The sequence below is a fragment of the Cheilinus undulatus genome, linkage group 4, assembly GCF_018320785.1.
Source record: "Cheilinus undulatus linkage group 4, ASM1832078v1, whole genome shotgun sequence".
Classification (NCBI taxonomy): domain Eukaryota; kingdom Metazoa; phylum Chordata; class Actinopteri; order Labriformes; family Labridae; genus Cheilinus; species Cheilinus undulatus.
This window is the reverse complement of record NC_054868.1, coordinates 26536489-26563471: the sequence shown is the minus strand read 5'-3', so window position 1 is coordinate 26563471 and position 26983 is coordinate 26536489. Positions and strand designations below refer to the sequence as shown.

Below are 26983 nucleotides of genomic sequence, written 5' to 3'. Positions count from 1 at the left end.
GAAATCAAAAAAAAGGAGAAAAAGCAGCAACATTTTGAAAAAACAAAACAAAACAAAATGAGCTTAAACATCAAAGAAAGAGAGAATAATGCTGTGTATCAGTGTGAGAGAACGCTGAAGATAAGCTTGAGATTCATAAGTGCATTTGCATCCACAGAAAATGAACAGTGCCTCTCAGGGCCTCCTATGTGATAAGCTGGATAAAGATTGATATAATGTAAATCTCAGCGTGTGACAGTGGGGATGGAGACCTCTGCTTGTGCTGGCTTTAGAGATGTATATAGTACATGCCAAAATGGTGACCCCCATTCTGATATGTTAACATGTCTCCATATGCAAGAAAAGACCTCATTAGTGGAAGTACTTTTATAACAGGGCTCTCTCCCTCTCCCCCAGAGTGTAGCAGGTTGGCATAAATGAGCTATCTCAAACTCCACGATCAGAATAGTGTCTTGAGATTTAATTTGTTTAACTATATCATCATTTTGTTAAACATTCTGTTTATTCCCTCCCATCTTTCCTGTGCACAGGAAATTAGTGAATGGCCTGTATCATACTGGCAACTGTTCCAAATAAAGGCATAGACAAAAGTCAGTAAAAGGCTGGGCAATTACTGTAAAATCTGGATTATAAATTAAACCAGTATGTCAAATGCACGGACCTATTATTTCCACCTTACACAATTGTAATTTTTACACCCAGCTGTCATGTAGTTTCAAATACATAAACTAAAAGAGGATTGGTCAGTACAAAAGCTGGGGCATTCCTATCTATCGGACACAGACAATGATTGCGACGCAGACCACCTAAAAGTGGGTGTTCAGCCTCAGGTGCAGTGTGTTCCTGCTATTTAGAGAATGTACCAGAAAGATAGGCATACATTGACTGAGATTGTACACAGTTTAATTGAGGTTATGCTTTATGACTCATTCTGAATGTTGATCATCTTTTTTTTTTTTTTTTTTTCCTGATGCTTCAGTGAACTGTAATTTAAGTACTTCATTTGTGTAGTTCATCCAGTTTCCAATGAAACAATGCACACAATATTTAGGGAGCCAGCTGGAGTTTGGTCTATTTAAGAATAAAACTACAATCCGCTGTTAGAATACCAGTGCACTAGCCTACAGGGGCACCTGGCTCTTAAAGGAAACAATTGCTCATGTTCTGACTGAATGAATCCATGACACTCCCAAAACACGCCCATGTTTGATCAAGCATCTGAATCCAACCTCTTTGAACTCCCCACCTGACTTTGCGCCTGCGCTGTGTTCAACTTGGATAGTAATATGTAGACAGATATGGGGTAAATCCCTTTGTACCATGTACAGTCTGCTTTGGGTTTGTTTCGGGGTTCTTGCATCAATCTTTTCATTGCGCTCAGCAGCTGTGCTGCTCTTTCTAGCACCATCTGTTCTCACTATATGCTACTGTGTTTTCACTCCTACTGCTACTGGTGAAGTATTTGGGCTCTCATTTGCTGTGATAGCTTTGAAGTTCAGATCTGCAGCCTGCAAGTCACATTTCCTGCCTCCTCTTGTCACTTGTTGCATTTCACTGAGATGTCTTTCAATCAAACTAGTACTCCACAAGGTCGATTTACTATTTACTACCACTGTCTTCTTCAATGCAGGATTATGACCTAATGAGGGTGAATAGTTGTTAAAAAGTGGTGTCAGCAGCCTGGTATGCATAGCTACTTTTGCAAAACACAATGATTAGGGTCAAATTTTCCATCATGTCAGATCTGTGCAATGTGTGATGCTGGCAACTGCTCTTTGGGTTAAATACAGTGCATGTCTCTGCCTTTTATTCCAGTGTTTTGGTCACAGTGCAGCCAACTTTTCTATGCGGGAAAAATGAGTATCAAAAGTGCATCTTATATGACAGATTTTATGGTCATTGAAGCTTTCACAGTAATACACTCCACAGCAGGCCAATGCATTTTACCTTCTCCAACAGTGAGGTAAGTCAGGTTCAGCTAAAGTCACTGCTATTCCTAGCAGGGGTTCATTGTTTAAGCCATGTGAGGATTTAAAAAGAGGAAAAGAATTTTGCAGATAACCCCTACTACCCAGTATGTTGTATTGTTTCCACCTTAGGTTCAATACCAAATAATCCAACAACAGTCAGGGTCAGATGGGAAAAAATCAAAGCTTTATAAAAACTCAACTTGGTGTTCAAAATCATCCTGTTGATTTTAAAAGCATAAAGGAAAATGTTAAAATGAACTAAATAGATGGTTATTAGAAACCACAGCTTCAAAGCACCACCGTTAATTAAGTGAATACCATACATTCTTATAAATGAACACAATCATTGTGTCTTGATTGTAAGCAAACAACCATTAGAATTCCATCACTCATACTACGGGAATAAGACACAAACGTGGATATCATCCTTGTATGTGCGTGTAGGTGTTTGGGGTCTCTTGCTTCCAGTGCTAAACAGACAAACTCATTGGTCTAGACTGCATATTAGTTGCTCAGGCACTTATTTAAAGTCATTAAAACAGAATTAAATGGATTCCTTTAATGTCTGATGGAAAGCTCACATTTCATCCTGTTCTTTATATCCCAGCAGTACAGAACCCTTCATTTTCTCCATGGTGCAAAAGGCTCATGTCAGTTAATTTTCTGCAAACAAAAAAGGCATACCACTGTTAGTGGAGCTCTATTGCTTTGATTTCAGTGATTGGACGTCATTCACTTTGCAACAGATAAAAGGCTTTGTGTGTGTGTGTGAATAGAATATTTATCTCTATCTGTGTCAGAAACTCGACTCAGGGACTTTTTTTTTGCGCCCCAGTGAGGTTGTGCTGTACCGAGTCCTCTGCAGGGTACCAAAAGATGGTTTGTCTGCTGTGAGGCTTCGCGACGATGCCGGGGTTGTTGGCATTCCGTTACGGTGCAAAGACGCCGTCCTACGCATGCTGTGCTCTGCTTTGGTGGGGATGTTGGAGGAGCTCTGGGAGCGCTTGATGTCGGCTGAGGCTCGTCCGTGTAACTTCCCATTTGCCAGATCATCACCAAGGTGGCCTGATCCATTAGACTTGTGTTTTTCAGCTCCAGATACTCCTCCGTTTGACAAAGACAGTCTAGGAAGGGTTCTACTCCTGCCTACTTCCTCAACTCCTCCTTTCCCTGAATCACTCTCTTTGGACTTCCTTGAGTCTTTATCCTTCTTCAGGAAGTTACCTTTGAGAAAAGAGAGCAATCCCTCATGGGGAGAACTCTTGGGCACTTCTCCTTTCTTGGTTTTTCCTTCATATGTTACATTGTATTCTCTATCAGCCCTGTCACCTTTTTGCCTCCTAAGGGTCCCATCATTAAGGGTTGGGGTGCTGTAGCTGGGTTTAACTCCAGCACTGGACTTTTGGTGTGTCTCTGCATCTTGGGAAGCTTTGGAGGAGCTTTTCTGGGGATCTTTCCTTAGGGTGAGGGTATTACTGCTGGAACTAGTGTTGATATTAGAGGTGCTGTCATCTCTTGCTTGGCTACTTTTGCTTCGTCTCAAGCTGGCTGTTTTGTCTGATGGCCTCCTCTGGCCCTCTGGGACCTGTGGAGACTCAGGGGGCAGTTCATCCTCTGCCTTAGCCACACAACTCATGCTCCCAACAACACTGGGAGATCGCGCAGCCCGGCCCTCAGCAGCTTCTCTCGTACGTGGTTCACCCATTATTGTTATTATTGGATCCTTTGTGCACCGGGGTCGTCTGCCAGATTCCAGGTACTGCACCAGCTCCACAGGGGCAGGATCTTGGGCAGTTAGAGGCACTGGGTCAGGTTTCCGTCTTTCCTTTGAACCAAAGGACCAGCGCAGGGGAAGCATTTTGCTTAGGGTGTCCTTGGTTTTGCTGGGGACTCTCATGCTCTTGCTGCGTCCTTGAAGACCTCTGACAAATGGGCTGGTTTCAAAACCACCTAGCAATTAAGAAGAGGTCATTTTCATGAGTTGTAACATAGATACAATAATTATTAATCAGAAGGAAGCTACTAAACTGATTCAAATAGTCCTTGATGTGGTGTATTACCTTTTTCCTCTTTCACGCCATCATCGAGGAAGACCGGAGACTCAGGTGAGTCAGGTAGTGAAGATGGGCATGTGGTTGAGGATCGAGAAACCAGACTGCCTCTTTTGCTATCACCTGTGAGTCTGATCAGCCAGTGGTCTGACATTGATGAACTTGTGGATCCTGGAAGACAGAGAAAAATGGGTTCAGAAAGTAAGGCAAACAAATAACACAGTACTTCACATAGCCTTGTGCTCTGAACACATGGTTGGAGTTATGACATACAGCAAACTGGATTCATCAGAACCAGAAATATTACCTTCATCAACTAAATTTCATCTTGACTGACAACTACTTGTTTGGATATCCCAAAATGCTGTGCCAGAGTAGCTCAAAGCTTTTAGCCTCAAGCAGAGAAAGCTGATGTCTACTCTGGTGAGTTCACTTCCTTTCACGTTCTCGCACAAATGTTGGCTTTATATTTCAAACGTAGTTCTGAGTCCTAACAAATGCTGACCCATAACCTTGCTTGAGCCAATTTTTGGCCTTGGAGTTCTCTTTGGGAAAGACAAAAAAGTTTGTGAAATTTAACACTTTCGCCATTTGCAGTGTATTTTTGAAGTACCAGTAAACAGCCTTTGAGGAGTAAAAGCAATAGTGTTTTACTTTTAAGGCAGAGTTTATATCATATAAAAATGTTCAGATGACATTTTCCTATAAAGTTCGTATAAATACAAGCTGAATAAAATAGGCTTTGTAATTCCCATACTGTCAGATACATGACCATGGCCCCACTTGGTGTGTCTCTTTCTGCTCCCTGTCTGAGGCTTTTTCTCACTGCTGGATACTGATGGTGATAGTCTGAATAGAGGAAGGGATGCAGCAGACAGAATGGATCAGCCTGCTGCAATCTGTGGCAGGGGATGTTTAATGCCTTGGAAAATGTGTTTTTATCTATTTCCTGACTTAAACTTTTCAATAACCTTTACTTTGACTTGCTTAGAGTGTTCTTTTGTCTTCATGGTGCAATGGTAGCCAGGAATATTGATCAACCAGGGACTGACAGCTTTTTTCCTGGAAGCTTAGTAATATTACAAAAACTGTCATACAAAGTGCTTTTTTGATATAAACACAGAAGATGTTGTCCCTTAACGCACCTTCCTATTTGTCTGAGTCACATAAAATGCTCTCCAGAATGAACGGTATGCAAATGTAACGTGTTCAGCATTATCAAAGTTCACAAGAGTAACACTTGCAAAACTTGTTATTCACATGTTGATGTACTTAGTTGGGGTACCCACAAATACTCTTATTAAAATTATGCTGTTTTTTATTTTATTCTACAGGTACCTTCTAAATAAAACTGATTTTCCTAACAGGTTGTTTGACCTCTAGGAAAAGGGTTAGTAGTAGAATAAAAAGGAGGGTTGTCATTTAGTGTGTTGGCCATTAACAGTCATGTATAGCTGGATCTGTGTTTTCTAGTGCTTTGCTTTTTTAGTTAATTGACCTGTTCCTCATTTCATTTATCTTGCTTTTTCTTTGGCTGCAAATCCATCTGCTCTGCTACATTCCCCGTCTCCAGTCTATCATCCTCTGTACTCTACTCTCCTACCCTGTGTCTCTGCTGTGAGATTCCCCAGATTTCTCTCCAGATTGACTCAGATCATCTTCCCCCGCCAGGACTCTTTGCTTGGCTCAGCCTCAGCTTACCCCTGCTCAGAAACCTGTCGCCAAGCCAATTCCCCCCTCACTTCCATTCATCCTCTCTATCCTGCCTTTTTGTGGCTCAGATGCTATCCCTCCTTTGAATATCCTTCATTTAAATTCTTTAGACCTATCACTCTATATTTGGGTTTGGCTGTGTTGCATTACATTAACATCAGCGGCAGTGAAGAGATTATTTAAATCCTTTATTATTCATGCATTCATTGGACAAGTGTCATTTTAATATGGCTTCCATATACGGAAATACAATGAAGTGCTTTGTATCAGTTTGCTGGTTAGACCTTTGAAAGAAGCATAAGCACTTAAGATGTGTGCTTAGACCACTGGAAACTCAAATACACATCAGTCATCTAGTAAGCATCTGAAGAGTAGTTCCAATACAGATTTGAATCATTTATAATAATCTCTTAGCTTGGGTATTGAACAATAGAATTAATACTGACGGGCCCAGCCATATTTCTATTGGTAAAAGGTTTGGACTGCAGGCAGGTCATTTCAACACCTGCACTCTTCTACTGCAGCTATTTTGTTGTGATGGATGTGATATATGGTTTAGCATCATTTTGTTGAAAAATGCATGGCCTTCCATCCGGATGGGAGCATATGTTGACCTAAAACCTCAATATACTTTTTCAGCATTGAAAGTGCCTTTCCAGATGTGTAAACTGCCCACACCACAGGCAACCATACAACCGCATACCATCAGAGATGCAGACTTTTGAACTGCATGGTCCCTCTCCCCTTTAGTCTTCAGGACTTGACAGCTTTAGTTTTCAAAAAGAATTTAAAATTCTGACTCAACTAAACACAGAACATTTTTACATTTTGTCTTAGTCCATTTTAAATGAGCTTTGTCCCAGAGAAGACAGCAGCTTTGCTGAATCGTGTTCACATATGGCTTCTTCTTTGCATAATACAGCTTTAACTTGCATTTGTGGATGGCACAGCAAACTGTGTTGACAGACAATGATTTCTGGAAGAGTGCAGTAATTTCCAGTACAGAATCCAGCTTGTCTTTAGTGCAGTGCCACCTAGAGGCTTGAAGATTATGAGCATCCAATGATGACCTTCAGCCTAGTCTTTTTCTCTGGATTCTCTGAATCTTTTGATATTTTGTACTGTAGATTACTCCCATTCTGGCCTCCCTCCACTGGCTGCCTGTGCACTTTAGAGTCCATTTTAAGATTCTTTTATTTGTTTTTAAATCTTTGAATGGTCTGGCCCCGTCTTACCTCTCTGAGCTCCTTCACCCCTACGCTCCTGCTCAGTGCCTCAGGTCAGCTGATCTGCTCTTCCTGGAGGTACCAAGGTCTAAATGGAAGCTCAGAGGGGATAGAACTTTTTCTATTGCTGCTCCCAAATTGTGGAACGAGTTTCCCTCCCACATTAGACAAGCCTCCTTACTGTCCATTTTTAAAACTCGTCTTAAAACCCATTTTTATTCCTTGGCTTTCAACCCCACATGAGACTCTGCTCCTGTTTTAGTGTTTTATGGTTTGTCTTTAGTTGTTGTTTTATTGTTCTTAAATTGTTTTTAAAAACAATGAAACAATTATTTTAGTGTTTATACCTATTCATTGTTTTAATTGTTTTAACCCTGAGTTGTTTTGTCTATTTATGTACAGCATTTTGTTTCGGCTGTGGTTGTTTTAAAGTGCTTTCTAAATAAAGTTGAGTTGAGTTGAGTTGAGATGGTGGCAACGTCTTTGCAATCTTACATTGAGGAATACTTCCTGAAATTGTTCCACAATCTTTAGGTGCAGATTTTCACAGAATAGGAAACGTCTACCGGTCTTTACTGTTGAGAGACTCTGCCTCTCTGAAATGCTCGGGTGGTAGTAGCTCAGTCTGGAAGGATTTGGGCTGGGAATCGGATGGTTGCCAGTTCAAGTCCAGGTCAGATCATATCTGGACTTTGGCCTGGTAGCTGGAGAGCTGAGCACTTCGGCCCTTGTGCTCAAGGGCACCCCCGACAGCTCACGGCAGCACTCCAACAAGGGCAGCAAGGCCATCATTCTGACAGCTCTCCATTACTGCATGTCCATGGGGATCCTGTTTGTGCATGTGTATTTGCATGTAATTCAGCCTATGTTTGTGTAGCGTGTTTAACAATAGACTGTTAATTGTGAATTTCCCTTCAGGGATTAATACAGTATGACTTATATGCTTATATCAAGTAATGTTACTGACCCGTTACCAATTCACTTGATTAGTTGTTAAATGCACCTCCTGGTGTTTTTCATTACAGCAATGTACTTTTCCAGCCTTTTGTTGCTCAACCTGTACTTTTTAGGTGTTTTGATGCAATCAAATTCAAAGCTTAATTCTGCTAATATTTTTTCATTAAATGGTAAAATTTCTAAGTTTCAACATCTGATTCTGTTTATGTTCTATTGTAAATAGAATATGGGTCTATGAGACTGCAAACGATTGCATTCTGTTTTTGTCTTTATTTTGACAGTGCCCCAGCTTTTAGGAATTGGGGTTTTAACTGCTTAGCTTGATTAAAATGAAGTCACAAATACAAACAAAATAACTTATAAATTAATTGTTTTCTGATCTGAGGTCGTATGCTCCCTTCTCTGTGTTTGACCCAAAAGGGTCACATTCTGCTTAGGCATGCATAATGTTGACTGTCAAATAAAGGAGCTATTTTTTTCTCAAACTCTTGTGGTGCCTTATATATTAAAACTAATTTGATACGTGGCTGCAGGCTTACCTTATACACAGCATGTGACTCTGCAGTATTAGGCTGGTAAGTGGGAGATGGATGGTTCAAATCCAAGTGCAGACTCAGTTTGGACATTGGGACAAGTTGTTTTAGTAGTACCAGTGCACATCTTGGGCACTGCTAAGGAGCCCTTGAGCAAAATAAGCATATTTATGTGTACACCCTCACTCTGGCATCTCCACTAAGACAAGTCTATGGGATCTATCAGGCCTAAGGCCGTCAGCCATAAGAATGATAACTATTAACTTATAGTTCAGTCAGGATCACTTTGTCAAGACATTGTTCTCTCTATTAGCAGTTAATTAATTAATTGGCTCTAATTTCTGTTATTTATATTTGGCGGAGTGGCTGTTCTGGTAATCCCCTGCTCTCAGCCAAGCCTTTGTGAGAAGCATAAAGCTGGCACACATTCCTGCTTCTCCTGTGCCTAAAAGAAAGCATCAATGACAACAGCATGACGTTGAGTCAGATGGAGGAGCTGGGGTTGAGGAGGGTTGCAAAAAGCAGCTTGCAGAGGGAGCAGCAAAGTATAGCCAAACTGTTAAAAATTTTCCCGTAAAATAACGGTAAAGAGCTGGCAGCAGCAGACGCCAGCTCTTTACTGTTGTTTTAAAAATTTATATAAAAGAGGAACATCAACACTTCAGTCAGGAACACTCTCATCATACATTTTACAGTTTTTTTTATTGCAAAACGGTCATACAGTATAACTTGGTGGAAAAGGCTCTGCCCAAAAGATGCTCCTTGGGTTAGTCAAGCAGCATGCAGGGGCGATTTTAGTGACTTGGAGGCCTCAGGCAAAGATCAATGTGAGGCCTCCCTAATATCACTCACCTCAACTTCTTTGATGACCACCATATGAATGTGATTTAACAGAAACAGCACAGTGTGCAGTGCCCCACTAATAAAACATTTAACTCCATTCAGTGTAATATCATCTGCATTAAAACAACATTTGTTAGGTTAAGTATTAGTGAACACTTGGTTACATCAAGCTGGACAAACTGCATCCACCTTAGACAGAGAATAAAAAAACAAATGTAAATCTGACATCTCCTCCAGAAAGACATGAGAATAAGACTCTCTGTACTTAAATGATTCTAATGCACAAACTTGTGGCTTTTCTTCATCATTTTCTGAAGTTCATGTACTCTCCTGTTCTTAGGGTTTCATGTTTTCAGGTATAATATCTTAGTAAGTGTATCTGGCCCAAGGTTCCATTAAGAAATTAATGCAGTTAATTTGCGTTTCTGCATCAAATCAGCTGTATTACATGGGTTTTTTATTATGTTATTAAGATAAAAATACAACAGGCTCTATTTTCAGTATTTTTTTCATTAAATCTTACTGAACTGCAGCAAAACAGGGGTGCCACCTTATTTTGGGTTGGGGGCCAGATGTGCTCCAATGAGGTGTCCTGTTGGCTGGGGAATTTTTTAGCAACATCTATACAACCAACGCTGATGTAAAGGCTGCTGTAATGTTTATAAAGAGAAATGATCCAATATTAGATGCAGGTACCATTTAATGAGTGCTGTATGTTTGCACACCAAAGGGTTCATTAGCTACTTTAGAAGGAGAATTTACCTGCAGGTAATCTAAACAGGTCAGGCAAAAATATGCTGCCCTTGTAACATATGACAATTTTTACAAATTTTAACGTTTTTATGACCCACTGATGATGAATTTACAAGACTGTAATATTCATTATAAATATTTATATATAAATATATATATAAATATATTTGTGGTTGAGGGACAATTAAGCAGAGAAAGTGTGTGTTATCCTGAGAGCAGCTGTTTTAATCCCACACAGGGGAGGAACTTTAGTACTACAAGGCAAAATCCTCTGGCTTTGACATTTGTTAAGGCTTGTGCAAGAAACTAGTTGGAGGTTTGGACAGGACAAGACTCGCTGAGAGAGCAGAGGTGATGCTGCAGCTGCGCTCTGCTGTGCGTCTTTTTTATGATGGTCCTCACGGCTCTAAATGTTAAACTATGAATAATTTTCTTTGACCTGGGGAGTGGCAAAAATTTAAGTGAGCTATAATTGTAGGAAAACAAACCTAGGCAAATTCTTGAGGCTCCCCTCATGGACGAGGCCCCAGGCAATTGCCTACCTTTGCCTAATGGTAAAACCGCCTATGGCAGCAAGTTTTGACTCTTCTGGGAGTGCAAGGCTAGACTATACATTTATGACAATGTGTACTGAATAAAATATACAGTCATGGACGAAAGTATTGGCATCCCTGAAATTTTTCTAGAAAATACACAATTTCTCCCAGAAATTGTTGCAATTACAAATGTTTTTTGGTATATACATGTTTATTTCCTTTACGTGCATTGGAACAACACAAAAATTCCGAAGAGAAAAGACAAAATTGACATAATTTTACACAAAATTCAAACAATGGTCCGGACAAAATTGTTGGCACCCTCAACTTAATATTTGGTTGCACACCCTTGGGAAAAAATAACTGAAACCAATGCTTCCTATAACCATCAACTAGCTTCTTACACCTCTCAAATGGAATTTTGGACCACTCTTCTTTTGCAAACTGCTCCAGGTCTCTCAGATTTGAAGGGTGCTTCTTGCAACAGCAGTCTTGAGATCTCTTCATAGGTGCTCAATGGGATTTAGATCCAGATTCATTGTTGGCCACCTCAGAACTCTCCAGCTTTGTCTCCAACCATTTCTTGGTGCTTTTTGAGGTATGTTTCGGGTCATTGTCCTGCTAGAACACCTATGACCTCTGACGCAGACCCAGCTTTCTGACACTAGGCCCTACATTGTGGCCCAAAATCTTTTGATAGTCTCCAGATTTCATCATTCCTTGCACACAGTCAAGGCACTCAGTGCCAGAGGCAGCAAAACAACCCCAAAACATCTTTGAACCTCCACCATGTTTGACTGTAGGTACTGTGTTCTTTTCTTTGTAGATCTTATTCTATTTTCTGTAAACAGTAGAATGACGTGCTTTTCCAAAAAGCTCTACCTTAGTCCCATCAGTCCACAAAATGTTCTCCCAGAATGACTGAGGTTTACTCAGATACATTTTTACAAACTCCAGTCTGGCTTTTTTATGTCTCTTTGTCAGCAGTGGGGTTCTCCTCTGTCTCCTGCCATAGCGCTTCTCATTCAAAGACGACGTATGGTCCGAACTGACACTTTTGCACCCTGAGCCTGCAGGACAGCCTGAATTCGTGTGGAAGTTGACTTGAGGACGTTTATCCACCATTCCAACTATCCTGCGTTGCATTCTTTTGTCAATTTTTCTCTTCTGTCCACATCCAGGGAGATTAGCCACAGTTCCATGGGTTATAAACTTCTTGATTACATTACGTACAGTGGACAAAGGATTTCAAAATCTCTGGAGATGGTCTTGTAACCTTGAGGTTGTTCATATTTTTCCAAAATTTTGCTTCTTAAGTCCTCAGACAATTCTGGGCTCTTCTTTCTCTTCTCCATGCTTGGTGTGACACACACAGGCACACAACACAAAGGGTGAGTCAACTTTTATACATTCTAACTGGTTTCAGGTGTGATTTCTAGATTGCCAGCACCTGTAACTGCCACAGGTGAGTTTAAATGAGCATCACATGCTTGAAATAAAATGATTTACCCAATAAAATCACCTCTGGACAGTGCCAATAATTTTGTTCAGCCCATTTTTGAGTTTTGTGTAAAATTATGTCAATTTTGTCTTTTTTCTTTCGATTTTTTGTGTCGTTCCAATGCACATAAAAGAAGTAAGCATGTATATACCAAAAAACATTTGTGATTGTGACAACATCTGGGAGAAATGGTGTATTTTCTGGAAAAACTCCAGGTGTGCCAATACTTTCATCCATGAGTGGATTAATTGCCTGTGAGGGTGCAGCAAGCTTTATGCTATAAAGGAGGAGGATGGGGTGGGGGATGTTAAGCTATGCCAGCAGCAGCATGGTGCATTAGCATTAATGCAAGCAGGGATTAGTGAGAAGTTCTTCATATTTAAATACACCGATGTGTGTTTGTATTAGGACAGTGGAACTATTACAGAACATGTTAACACAATTTAAAATAGATACACACACCGCCTTCAACAGATAGTGGAATCTTCTTGGTATTATGTCTCTTTTCTATCTCAGAGCTGTTTTTTTTTTCTTGCATAGATAGAGTACAGTGGGAGGGTCAGCCATTTTTCTGTGAGTCATTGTTTGACTTTGATGTTGATGATGTTGTTGATGTTTCACAGGCCAATAACACATTTTATTGCAGCTCTCAAAGCTTACTCATGATAATGGTCTTCTCTTTTGTTCATACAGACTTTCATTTTGAGTTGATTTTGTGTAATTCACTAAAGCCAAGAAAAATTGTTAGAAAATCTGAAATCATTGGAAAAAATCTAGTAAGTAAAAAAGAAAACATGGAGAAGAGCTCGTATTTAGAGTCAAGCATGGATGCGCCATGCACAAACTAAAGCGCTGTTATAGGGTGGGAAATCAAATAAAACCTGCCAACCTGAAAATTAAACTATTCAAAATGACATTGATGGTGGAAACACGAGATATACAGTACATTTAGACAACAAATTCAGGGTGCACTCACATTAGGCAATCCGTACCGTGCCTGGGCCCATTTCAGCCAAAAGTCTGGTACGTTTGACCAGTGTGAGTGCAATCGTTCCGCGCTTTAGCACAGCACACTGCGCGGCACCAGCACAGAAGGACGAGGTGGGCCTAGGCACGGCATGAATGCAAATAAAGGAGCACAAGTGCGGGAATGTGACGTAACATGAAGTAACAACAAAAGGACCCGCCTCAGAGCGCAGAGAGCACACCAGGCAGCAGCTGCATGCTAGAGATGGCAGGATTTTTTCTAGAACGATAGCGAGAACTATATATTTTGTCTCCTTGGATTTCAACAAGTTACAAAGATTTTATAAGAGTGGGAGAATTTCACTTTGCACAGCTCCACAACGACCTTGTTCTAATGGATCCCAGTCCAGTCCACATTCCTGACCAGTTTCTAGCAAAGTCCGGCTTTAACCACTGCAAGAGGATTTTTTGGTTTGTGAAATAAAAGCTTCTTCCCTTGTTTGAGTCACAAACAGCTGCTCACAGGATAACACACACCTTTCATCCTCCATGCGTAAAGAGGGTGCCAAATACTCAGACAAGTGTGTGCAGGGGTTAATCTCATGGCTGATTTAACCTCTCTTATTATAAAATTATAATGCCAAACTATCATCCACTGAATTAATTTACCTTTAATTCTATTTTACATTATCAAGTAGTGAAATTGTGGTCTTGGTCCCTGATGTTTTAACAGAACATTGTTTAATAATCCTGAGGCGTACTTACCTCCAGCTCTCATCAGATGGTTAAAGTTGCTCTTGCCGCGTTAAAAAATCTTTTATCTGAACATTTAATCCTGCTCTAGACACAGGCTGTCATATGACATGAGAGCTTGTTTGGTGCAGCCCTTAAAGGCATCCAAAATTACGCTGAGAGATGGCACAGATCATGGCGCATAAAGAAGTGCCAGGGGGATTCAGATAGTATACGGACATGCAGAGGAATGACTGGGCTCCTAGGAGTTAAAAAGTTGACGTTTCATTCAGCAGAAGTTCTTGGAACTCTGATCAGGCTCCAGATTGTATGCTGTGAGCGATAACTCTCCGCTATGAACCACTTTCTATCTCTCCTCACAGGGCTCTGTATAGTTAACGTAGAATACTGATCCCAGGTCAGGTAAAATATCTCCGGTGTCAGACCAGATGTTGTATAAATCTGTTGGTATTTTACAGCCTAAAAAACACTTATACTGAGTCATCAACACATATAAGTTCATCAACCGTGGAGGCTTTGTGTGATGACGTCGGCACGTGACGTATCTTTCCCAGGCCTGGATGCCTTGAGCAGTGTGAGTGCGGGCCAAAGGGGGGACAGGGGAGGGGGTCAAATGGGCTTCAGCACGGTTAGAATATGCCAAGAGTCAAATGATCCTGTCTCCTTTTTTTTTCGCTGTGCGTAAAAGCTCCAATGCAATCTTCCAGCTCCTCCATTGGGCATTAATTATACTTCATTACCGTGTTGCGCAGCCTGGCAAGCTCCGTTCCGCTGCGAGTTCACTTAACCGGAAGTTAATACAAAGTTATAGAGTACTTCACGGTGCAGCTCGCAGCACCTGTTATTAATAGCCTAAAATTCATCATTTCTCAGTCACTGTCACACCGTACTACTGAAAGCTGCCCTGTTGTTGCTTCATCTGATGTGTTTGCTGCTTATTTGTGATGGCCCGTAATTATCCTCAAACATCGGATGTGAGTTCAGTCACCCTTTCTCATCACTTTAATGCGGAATCCCTCAACCTCCACGGCTTACCTCTTGTTTTTAATTGAGGGCTCTGTTCATTAAAAACTGCACTCCATAAGGTGTATTGACCAAACACTAAATAAACAATTTAGTTGTTAAACATCTCATAATTAGGGAGAAAGTCTGTTAATAGCGTCCTTTCTGGTTTGCCCTGCAAATGATCCCAGAATGCTTTATCAGTAGCTCACACTGCAAACCAGGTAGGCCACTATTAACAGATTTTCTGCCTTATCATGACAAATTCAATCAGTTAAAACCCAATGCCAGTTTACTGTTCTGTAAATACACCAGTTGGAGGACTGTTTTTAATGAACAGGTCCTCAATTAAAAAAAAGAAGTAAAAGCAGAGGTAGGAGGAGCTGAGCAGCACTGCTCTCTACTTTGTCGTGTTTGTTATTGTTTTGATTGCGAACCCCTTAGCAGCAGAATTGGCATTCCATGCATTTAACCCTTATAACAGGTACGCCCTTGCTATGGCCCATGGGCCAACTGTGGTCTGTCATCCATTTTTTTGTTTCATCCTCACAGGTAGGAAGAATGAATCTTTCAGACAAATCAGAAGAAGGAGAGAGTGCTCTATTTTTGTATGACTCAAGATCTGAACAACATTAGCTGACCTTTGCAACTATATATTGACATCCTCTTGAAAACAAAGTTACACAGTCTCCTTAGAATACCTTTTCCATAGAAAGCTTCCCCACTCTACTATGTGCTACTGTTGATGGCTCTGCCCTTTCCTCTGGTGGTTTGGGTTGGTTTCTGAGCATAGCACTCAGTGAACAGAGACACACCGGTGGGCAGAGAAGGGTGTTGAGGATCAATACAGCCATACACAACCTCATTTTTAAACTAGTCCTAAGTTTGTCTTTGATGCTAACATACTAACATAACATAACATACATAACATACTGACATACTAACATGCTCACAACCTGGTTTTATTCCACTAGTTGTGAAGTTTAAAGCATGTAAATACTATCTGGTATGCCAAGAGGTGCCACATTGATAACCCTTACGTAATCAATAATTCCATTCAGTTTTACAACTTTTTTTTTCTAACAGACCCTGAAGCTCCATCAGCATATAGCATATGGAGCTGTATAAGCAAATCATGTTGTTGTGACTCTGTTTGGGAAACCCTGGAGTATACATGAGTTTGTAGAGTCTGTATTAGCAGATACAGAACCAAGTGTCATTTTTATGGCATGCTACAGTCATGCTGTATAACGGTTGTACAGCACTCACATAGCCCTTTTACACTGCAGGTCACACAGGTCCCACTTACCCATTTACTCCACATTCATACACTGTCCAGAGGTGATTTTGTAAAGTGGCTGCCAGTACTAACAATCACATTGACATGCCACTGACACTGCAAATTGGGGTTAAGTGTCCTCCCACTGCTTCTGCCTCTTTTGAACTACAAAAAAACATGTTGCTTTTGACAATAATGTATAAAGACATTAAGACTCTACCCTGTCTATTCGTTTTATGCAGTGTGCACCACTCCTTCTCTGAAAACTGGATGAAAACACACTAAATCGAGTAGAATCGTTTTTTCAGGTGAGTGTAGAAATCTGTGCTCCATGGAGCTTCATCCTGGTCTACAAGAAAAATATAATGAGCCCTCCAGAGTCTCAAACAAGCTCTCATAGAGCTTCCAACTATGTGTAATGATGTGAAACCACAAGTTTTGTCTTTTGGATACTTTAAGTTTTTACAATTTGATATGCTATTTAAGATGCATGAATGTATTAGGCTACATTACTTGAACTTTAACAGTAAAGAAAGGAAGGACAATCCCATCCAATGCTCATCGTTTATGTTAATTTTAAAAATGTGTTTGTTTTTGGAAGTGAACATGGGTAAAGTTTCAGTATTTTAGGTACAGTCTGCTGGGGAACTAAGACTCATCAGACAAACAGCAGTACTCCAGGGAAAGTAAAATGACAGCCTTAACATTGCTGATGTAAATGCCAAGGGATAAAGGACATATTATCTGGAAGTAATTTAATGGTAACTGCTGGCTTCAGCAGTACTAAAAAAAAAAAAAAAAATCCACTTGTGATCCTGGAGGTATAAAGCATCAGTCAGGCAATATTAAACGATGACTGGACTGTTGATGGGTTCTTGGATTTGGCCTGCCTTGCTAAAGTTAGTTTGGACCAGATGTGGCTGAGCCATTTTAGCTGAACAGGTTGAGTCTTAAGTGAAGTTCTAATCAGGCCAGTTCAAGTAAGCTCTGCTTCTTTTAGCTGCTTTGATGGAATACCCCTCAAGATTTTTCACTACAAGAACATGTACAGAACTAAGAATACCACTTTGTTCACTGGGGCTGCCAAAATCACTACAAACTAAAAGTTCCTCACATGAGCTTTAACTAAAACCTATAGAATGAGCAAACATTTACAGTTCTTCCTTGCAAGGCCCTTGTATAGCTGCTTAAATTTGTCTTCAATATTTCAAGAGAACATGTGAGTTCAAATATTTCCCCTCTATGAACTTACACTGAACAGTGTAATTACTTAAGTTTCTTTGTGAGATGTTTTTTATATCATACCTCTGACAGAGCAGCTGGCAGACCATGGAGGAATGGTGTTACGCCTCTGGTAGAAGAGGATGTAGGCTCCTCGGGTACATACTTCCTCCTCTGGCACCAAGTCAACGCTGCTGTCATCGTAGCTGTACCACTGTCCATCCACTGAGTTCCTGCAGTAAGCTGGGTTAGAAAATGACAAAATAACTGCATTTACTGCATTTTTATCAATTCAAAACTTCTATACATTTAAATAATCTGCACAAATACATGAATTCAATACGGTCAAGTATTAATTCAAATGTGCAGTGTTTGACATTTGCAGCAAAATGTTGATTTATGAAAAATAAATGTAGCAGATGTGTAGGAGTTTTATCGTTAGACACTTATTTAAAACAATAAAAACCTATCCTACCTAACTTATAGCCAACATGGACATTTAAATATGTTTAAATTATGCTTTATCATCTATGAAGTATTGGGTTTTACAATAATTGTACATTTTAAATCAAATTATACTCATTTTGAAACAGTCTTGGGATAAAACATAAATGAAACCCATTGTTTAAAATGGCAGTGCAAAGAAATGTCTGTAATGATGCAGTCCACAGGCAGTAAAAACCCTCAAAGAATTATTCACTTGAATGTGGATGGAATTTTTCCTTGAGTCTACCTAGTTTATTTAAGGTCATGAAATGATCAGAGTCAAGTAAAAATATATCATCCCTCTGGTACAAAAGTTACTTTTTAGAGATCAACAATACTGCAGCTGAGGTTCTCAGATGAAACTATCAAGAAGTGAATCTCAGGTTGAGCTAATGCAGCATGGGTCTTTGTGCCATGTTTGACTCATTGGTCCTGCAGTATGGAGGACTGGGTCACAGTGCATAAGGCTTTAGATGAAAAGGAAATACTTGGCAAGAAAATTCCAGAGTTCATTCGTTTTAAAGATATTTATGCGTACTTGCTTTTCATCAAAGCAAAGAAGGAACAGTTCAAGGGAAAAAATCAACCTTGTCATAAAGGATCAAAAAGAACCATTGAGAGTAGTGCAGTGTTTGCTTTTGGAACGATCTTATAAGAGCTAGGTAAAGGCTGCAGCAATGCAGCTGTTGTCCAAATACTCTCTAACAAACAGGCTCCAGGGATGTTTCTTTTCACAAAGCATCTCCTGCAATTAAAGACAAGATCATTCTTCATCTGTGGGTCAGGAGCCCACCCTGCCAGAGTCCTGAACCCATTAACTGTTTACTATGGAGTCTCCAAAAAGCTGAGGGACTGTTTGTAGAACGCTTTCTTATTTTCAGTGTCATTCAGCATACAGTTCACTGAGAAGCAGAGTCACCTGGGTGTGTCTTAATGGGATATTTTTCAATTTATACCTGACTGATTGTAGTTATGTATATTTTTTTCATAAACTATAAGTGAGGGTTGGTGAATGGTCAAACTAATAAACTGAGTGGGTCAGTAATAAACTGAGGTCTGAAGGCCTTTGTACACTGAAGCTGTTAAAAAAGAAAAGCTCGCTATCAGGATGGATTGATCCAGTGAATTTTTAAGGGGTGATTGAGCCACATAATCATCTCCTGTGCTTATTTGCATTGCAGTATGAAACAACTTGCCACATTTGATGAATTTTCACGGTGAATATGAGTTAATGCCCTTATGTCTTTCTGCTCCCAGCTGGCAACGCCACACTACCTTTCTGTTTCAAAGTTTATATTAGTTTTCTGTTAAGAAATGTAAGGAAGAATTATGGTTTTATTTTAACATGTTTTATCGCATTTCTGTTTGTTGGGGAGGTAAGCTGATTATACTTAAATGAAGCTGAAAAATTAGTTCCTGTGGCAACTCAGGGCTTGAGGGATGTGGGCCTTTTTTGGCTGACCACCAGGATCAGCGCTTCACATGGGTCTGCATGTGATTGACTGAATACCTGCCAGCTGGCCTGACTATACTTTCAGAGCTCTGCAGAGCTGTGCTATGGGCAGAGTTTAGTTGTACTCAAAACCGCTTGAAATGGCTGCCTCCAAAGCGGTAAATACCTCCGATGTAGCTTCAGCATACAGCAGTTTTTCTAGAACTGGACCACGTTTCTGTATTAAATTAAGAATAAAAACAACACTACAAGCTTTTCATGTTGTGAAAGATGTTTTCCTCTTCTCTTCCAACCTGCTTTGACATGAGTATGTGATAGTTACAGGGGAAAGAGTTAGTTGTGTGAGTGGTTGTATACAATGAGTGCTAGCAGAGCGATTAGCTCTGACTTAGTCACAGTGGTAGTTTTGTCAGAACTGGACAACGTGTGTTTTTATTAAAACAAGGGCACAGAGCCACACTGAAATGTTGCAGTGACAGATAAATGCTTTCGTTCTTCTTCTTGCTTTCTTTAGTATAGGTTTGCAATCGTTATGGGTGGGTTTGCTGGGGTATCCAATAGCTGCTGCTGCGGTAGCTGTTAGCTCGGATGTAGCTGAAAGCGATAGTTTAAGCAAACCACATTTCTTTTTTAAACATGACCATGGTGCCACATTGAAAGCTTGTCTTGGCAGAGATGGTGTTTTAACTGACCGGCCTTTATTCTATTCACCGAGAAGCTCTGCTATTAACAATCTAAGGCAGTGGCAGCCTGTCAGCTCAAGAGTAACGCATGCCACAACGTCATTTTGTCTTGTTGCTCTGATCATCTGGTCATGAATGTGACAGGCAGAACATTCCTCCAATTACCTTTCAAGAGTTTTCTGAAAAGTCCTGCCCTTCCCAAACTCTTTCTATGGGAGCTTTTCCACATAAATGGGAAATATATTCATGCATTGGACATGAAACAGTCTATCTGGTGTGCTTGGTTAGCTGTTTACTGCCAAGAGGGCTTTAGTTTTAAACCAGGGTGAGAATTGTCGCAGGGGATGGGGGAGATTTCCCCCCTTCTAGTTCTGATACCCCCTGTTTTAAACTATTGAAATCCTTCAATTCTCAACCCACAGACATAAAGGACCGCACAATTGCATCCCCTAAAAACGAATCACTCATCCAAGATAGCTGTCACCCATATACTTGGTTTCAATCTAGTCTTGTTCATGTTGTGTTTTGGCTTCCCCAACAAAGTTAGAGTTCAAACCAAAAGGAAAAATAAAAAGGAAAAAGTTCTAAAGGGAAATTTTGCTCACTTTAGTTAAGTTTAAGCCTTATGATACTACGTGCAGGCAAGTTATCCCCTGGGAATGTGTCACAGAGGGGTGCTGAACATTTCTTCGCAGATATTATCAACGTTCATTCACGTTTGAACAATGAAAAGAATGTGTTGACAGCCAGGCCTTCATCTTTACAGATTACCTTGAGAGTATAAGGCTGAATGTGGGAACAAACACAGGAAAAAAAAACTGCGGTATTTCTCATTATAAGTCTACCCTTTTGAACACAGTTTGTGTTTGAGAACTCACTGAAAACATCCAAAGTCCAACTAGCTACAGAGAGTGGACTGTGTCCCTGTTGAGATACACTATATTGCCAAAAGTATTCACTCACCCATCCAAATGATTGAAAGCAGGTGTTCCAATCACTTCCATGGCCACAGGTGTATAAAATCAAGCACCTGGGCATGCAGACTGTTTCTACAAACATTTGTGAAAGAATGGGTCGCTCTCAGGAGCTCAGTGAATTCCAGCGTGGTACTGTGATAGGATGCCACCCGTGTAACAAGTCCAGTCAGAAAATTTCCTCGCTCCTAAATATTCCACAGTCAACTGTCAGTGGTATTATAACAAAGTGGAAGCGATTGGGAACGACAGCAACTCAGCCACAAAGTGGTATGCCATGTTAAGTGATGGAGCAGGGTCAATATAGCGTATATGCCCTTCTGAGAATATTCTTAAGAGAGCTCTGTGCTTGGCTTAAACACTGCAGCAAGGACTCATTGCTCAGGAGTGATTAAAGAGCACTCTCAGAGCAACTCTGAGTGAAGTAGGGAGAAACTTTTCATAGTGAAGAGGCATAGTTGACCCTAGCTAAACCCCTATTTCTAGGAATATAACCTTAAAATACAAGCAAAACATATCAAAACAAATGCCTGCTTACCCAGCAGTCTCTTTAAATGCTATTTACATGCTCATGTTGATTTAACCTGCTGCTAATTTGAGTAGAACATCTCTCCTATCCCTCCATCTCTTTTCCATTTTCTCCTGTTTGTAGACACTTGAGCCTTTTAAGAGTCCAACATATTAATCCTAATAGTGTTTCATCTTTGGAGCTCTCTTCAGTGCTAAGCTCCTTTGGGGGTAATTTTTTTTCTTTGCCATGATCTAGTCCTAACTGTAAGGGAAAATTCTTCAAAAATTTCATCATCATAACAATTAATGAATGAAACAAAATGTCATCATTTGAAGCTACTTTTTGTACTTGAGAAGCTTTAGGAAAATATCCCATGGTATCTAACATATTCACGAGGGGTATCAGTCCATAAGCAGACATCTCTGTACGTGTTTACATATAGACACGTCTCCAGTGGCCACTTGTGATCACTGGAGACGTGTCTATATATAAACACAAGTGGCCACTGGAGACGTGTCCAGTGGCCACTTGTGATCACATCTTACATTTCACAACTCATAGTGATTTATTTTTCCCCTTTTTGAAGATCTCATGGTCATTATTGGCTTATAATTTAAGCAGCGAGAGGGAGAGATAAGCGATGATTGAAAGCATTTGAGGAGGGAGAGCACAGCACACTGCCCAATCTATTGTTGAGCTAATTTTAAAAGAAAAGTTCATTTAAAAACAACCAGACAATAAAGAAACTTTTATCATTATCTCCCGTCTTTTCTGTTTGTTTCTAGGATTTGTCAGTCTCCTTAAGAAAGGTTTTTAAATGTTAAATAGCAGACAGAGATGCTCTTAGGAGCAGCATGTCTCTGGATCAGGCCGACAGAGAGAAAAAAGGTGTCTTACTTTCAACTGGGTCAAAGTTTAGTCCCTCTCCTTTTCTGTTGTTGATTTTGCCCTCTCTGTTCCATCATCAGATCTCTGTCCTGCAGCTGGTTGTAACTCTAATGTGCATAACCTGTGTTCATTAGTTTCAGGGGTGTATCTAGAGTTTGTGGTTTGGGGGCCCAGGCCCTGATTTGTGCAAGAGGAAAACAGTTTGTGTGCACTCAGACAATTTTTAACATAAAAATTGACTTTTTAATTTCAATGTACTTGAAAAAAAGTAGAAGTAACAAATATATGTAGTTAAAATGTAAGGTGAAATCTGCAGGTTCTAGAAGAACTAACATATTTATGACTGTAAAAAAAAGTTATTAGAAATTTCAGCTGGGGACCCATTACACAACTTTCACGTTCTTTACAGATTTTGAAAAAAACTGGGAGTACTCACCAACAGGCTGGTTTCAGCAGATTTTTGAATGATTATTGAAAGACTGGGAATCACACACTTAATAACTGCATCTCATGAGGGATCACAGACTACATGATTTGTCAAACCAACAAAAGCCAACTGAGGGTTTGTGCATGAAAACTTCCTTTGCGCAAACTGTCTCGCTCTCGTAATGTCTGTCTTGCGCTCGTTCTGTCTCTCGTACTGCATTTGGTTCCACTTTTGCTTTCGCGCAAACTGCCTGTCTCATTCTTTTCCAGCCTCCAGCATTTCCTGCTGGAGCCTGCCTCTTAAAGGTGGGGGACGTGGACTGGCCATAGAGCCCATAGAGTTTAAAGGTGGGGGGCCGTAACCTGTAGAATCCATAGATTTAGAAGGCCCCCTAGTGGCCGTTAGCTGTAACTAATCTATGTAAAAATCCATAGAGTAGCCGCATCGTTGTATAGGCTGCAGGGTTCAAAGCATGGGAAAAAAAGTAGCAGCTTATAGTCCGGAAATTACGGTACATATAAAGATTAATACAGTGTTTGATGAAGAGAGAAAGAGGGGAGCTAAAAAAGTTTGAAATATAATTGTTGTGTTAAATTAACAATGTCCCATTAAGCACAGTTATCATACTGAATATGTATCATAGCAAACAGCTCCCTACCAGTATAATGTCCCCCATGCATTCCTCCATGATGGTTGCACACAGCGTAGAGGTCGTACAGGTAATCATGAGGGAGGGTCATGTCAGAGGGCTGGTGGTTTTGGCCTGAAGGCTGCTTCCATGAAGGTGGCCACGCTCCCAAGTTCATATTCCTCATACTCTGACTCCTCTTCACCACATGGGGGGCCATGTCCAAACCAGTGAGGGGGAAACGCACCAGGGTGGACAGCTTGTTCCTCCGCTCACCAACCTGTTTAAAAAAAAAAAAAAACAATGAAATTGCAGTTATATTATTCATCTAATAAGACCAGAGGGAATCTAAAAGGAATATATATTCACTTAGTCATTTAAGACCTTTCAAATTAAAGCTGCAGCTAACAGAATTCTTACTAAATCAAGTTCGTTATATAAATCCTGAAAAAAAATCAAGTCTTGTACTAACTTACAGTAACCACTGGTATGGACACATCTGCCCATATCTGCCCTGGGCATATCTGTGCACTTAGCCCACAATCATATCAATAATTACACAGCAGTAGTTCTTTTTGTTGTAACATAACAAAGATTAAAAAATGAATCTTTCTGTAATTTCATGTTGAATTTCTTTTTGATTAGCTGGAATCAGACTTGTTAGTTTAAAGAGATGTTCAGTAGGACTTTGGTGCACTCTGTGATTTAGGTTTGTGTATCTGCATAACCTTTGAGGGTGCATATCAATTCAGTAGCAGTTAATATGCAAAACCTGCCCTTGGCACAAGTTCTGAAAATGTGACTGACTGAAGTCCAACACAAAGACTGGGGGGAAATCTCATTTTTTGGGAAACGTGGCATGTCATGAGATTTGAGCTTGCACAGGTGAGGGAGGGGGCTAAAAGTGATTACTTGGGTTTGACAGATGGAAACCACTTGGACTGGCGCCATGATCAGAGAGGAGAAAGTGCACAGTGGTGCCAATCAAGCACTGGTCAAAGGGTGAAGTCAAACTGGAACTATGAATAGATCAGAGATGGTTTCTGCTGAATTCAGTGTCAGATTTCTGAGAGGGAAAATGCCAGGAGTCTGTGTGAAAGATGTCAGCAAGATAAAGTTAGAATACAGTGTTGTGACATCTGACTGACCAGTTGACAATAATTCAATAAAAGCTGTACTGTTCATTTTTCCTGCAACATTTGATGATGAAAAGGGCTGTTAAAAATACAACAAATATACCTCAAGAGACACTTTTAAAAAACATATTCAGGAACATGCAGCAGCAGTCTTGCTTCTGGGGAAATCCTAACATAAAAAATAGCTTATATCATGTATTTACAGAAAAAGAGCACATATGAGAGGGATGACAATTTCTCTAGTTGGTCTCTGAAAAGTCAGGAAGTTGTCAAGAATTAATGGCTGCATAAAGCTGTGAAACAACAAGCCAGATTTCTAGTAAACTATGAAAATATGTGTTTATTTGGTCTAGAAATATACAAACACAAAAAAGACACAGGGTAGCTTGAGTGACACAGGCTTTTCCTGCTGTCACAGAATGTGTGTGAAGACTAATCAGGCTGCTGTGCTGGAGCTCATCCCAGACAAAATGAACCCAAACAGGGATCAGTGTGACACTGTGGAGCAGATCAACAGATTTCTGCTGCTTGTGTTTATGAGAAGCCTCTTCACAGCAGACATTTTTGACTTGTCATTATGGGGAAAAAGTACAGGTGGTACTAATAACTCTAAATATTGCAAGCTACTTTTCAGGTGTTCCAGTCAAATATGACAGTGTGCAGAGCCTGCACCTACCAGGATGAAAAAATAAAAAATGTAGTAAAGTCAAGTCACACCGTGCTCTTCTTACGTGTCAATAGACTCCTGCTGAGGAGGCACTCTGCTGTATTTAAATTCATATCCATTAGGCCCACAGTATTATGAACCATTTGAATGCAAACAAATGTCTGCAGCAACACACAAAGCTTTGAAAAGCCATACTCAAGTATGGTGGTACATTAAATTAAGACTTGTAAATCAGCCAGAAGACATGCTTCAAATAATAATGCAAACATTTATTAAATGGCTCAAATCTGTAACTCAGCTAAGCCTGATGGAGATGTCTTAAGGATTACGTTTTTACTATCCAAATTTTGGCAAATGAAAAGTCTGAGGATGACAAACAATCAAATTCAACCCCATGCTGAAATTACTTTTCATTTCAATTCATAATTGTAAAGCTGTGAAATTGTTAATTGCTTCAGAGAGGAAGTTTGGCAGGCGTTATCTAAACTTCATATTCAGTTGTCCCTGCAGCTGTTTCTGCTATCACTAGTTCATTAAATATTTATTACCAGTTTTCACTGGAAGCAAACCTAAAGGAGCCAAGCCCTGCTCTGCCTCATGTTTGGTTCAGTAGCTTGCTTCACATTTGAAATATATATCAACCCACATTTCTGTCTAGTGGCTTGGTAATCATAAACACTATATAAGACAGAGAAAAAAAAAGAGCTGAGCTATCCTTAGGGACACAGCTCTCAAATACTGTATGTACACCATGACTTCCTTTCCAGCTTTCTTTACATATTCTATTAATCTGAAATCCAAAATCTTCCTTTAAACCAATCAAAGGGACACTGTTGCCTTAATATTCCCAGTGCAACTTTATATTTGCAAGTATTTACAGATTCATTTAGCCTAATATCTAAATGTTTTTCAGACTTAAAACTTCTCTACTTTGAACACACTTTAAAGTCTAAGTGAATCCCCAGCTCAAAGCTAACTCTGCCCACTTCAAGATTTCAAAAAATGCACAGAAAGTGAACAGTTTGGTACTGAGAGGAGGGAGGGGAAAAGGATGGGGTTTTCCAGATGAGCTAGAGAGTTGAGGTGCAGGGGAGGATGGGAGTGGTCTCTGAATGGTAAAGTTGGTTAGAAGTGGCAACGTTCTACCTTGAATATAAAGTCTGTGACATAGAAACCTACCGATGGTGGGTTTCTACGTCACAAAAGCCACGCCTTTTAGGAAAGATTTGAGGCACATTTGAGCTAATTAAAAGCCATAAAATGCCAATTTTTATCAGTTTGGTGCAAATGTCAGAAATAACACCAGCATAGTTCAGTCAGATACTTCAGTGTGCTGCTGAAAAAATAGTTAAAGTGTTCACTTCTTCTTTAAGGCTTGAGGATGAACAAAGAAATCAATTTTAGTCCTTAAAACATGCTTTTAAAAAAATAAGGATAAAAACAGATAAAGACCTCAACTGCCATTGTTGGTCAGCATAAAGCTCCACTGATGTATTAGTATATATGGCCAAAATTTACAGTAAATATATGCTGATATTCACAGCCAAAATATGGGATGTGGATACCAATATCAGGCCAAAAATATTGTGCATCTCTACACAATGACAACGTTTTTCTTTAATATTGCAAGTGATTATGTGGGCTTTCCATTATGCAGCTGTTAACAGGTCCTTTAATGAACTGATGATATACAAATAGCTTATTTGTACTAATCCAACAACAAATACTAAGATCATCCATAAATTTAGCCCTGCACCATGTTGTCTTATGTTTTTTTTTTTTTTTTTTTTAATTCTGATGTCATTGTGTACCTTGTCTTTTGTGTG

General features: G+C 40.0%; 1 protein-coding gene across 1 annotated transcript in view; it reads right to left on the bottom strand.

Moving 5' to 3' along the window:
- Positions 1–1813: 1813 nt before the first annotated feature.
- Positions 1814–26983, bottom strand: part of usp43a (ubiquitin specific peptidase 43a) — a 181703-nt gene continuing 156533 nt past the window's right edge. The window contains exons 13-16 of the mRNA XM_041784322.1: positions 23385–23634; positions 17389–17547; positions 4031–4192; positions 1814–3920 (exon numbers count right to left, since the gene is read on the bottom strand). Coding sequence (XP_041640256.1) covers positions 2767–3920; positions 4031–4192; positions 17389–17547; positions 23385–23634 — 1725 coding nt within the window. The 3' untranslated portion in view covers positions 1814–2766. The remainder of the gene's footprint in view (positions 3921–4030; positions 4193–17388; positions 17548–23384; positions 23635–26983) is intronic.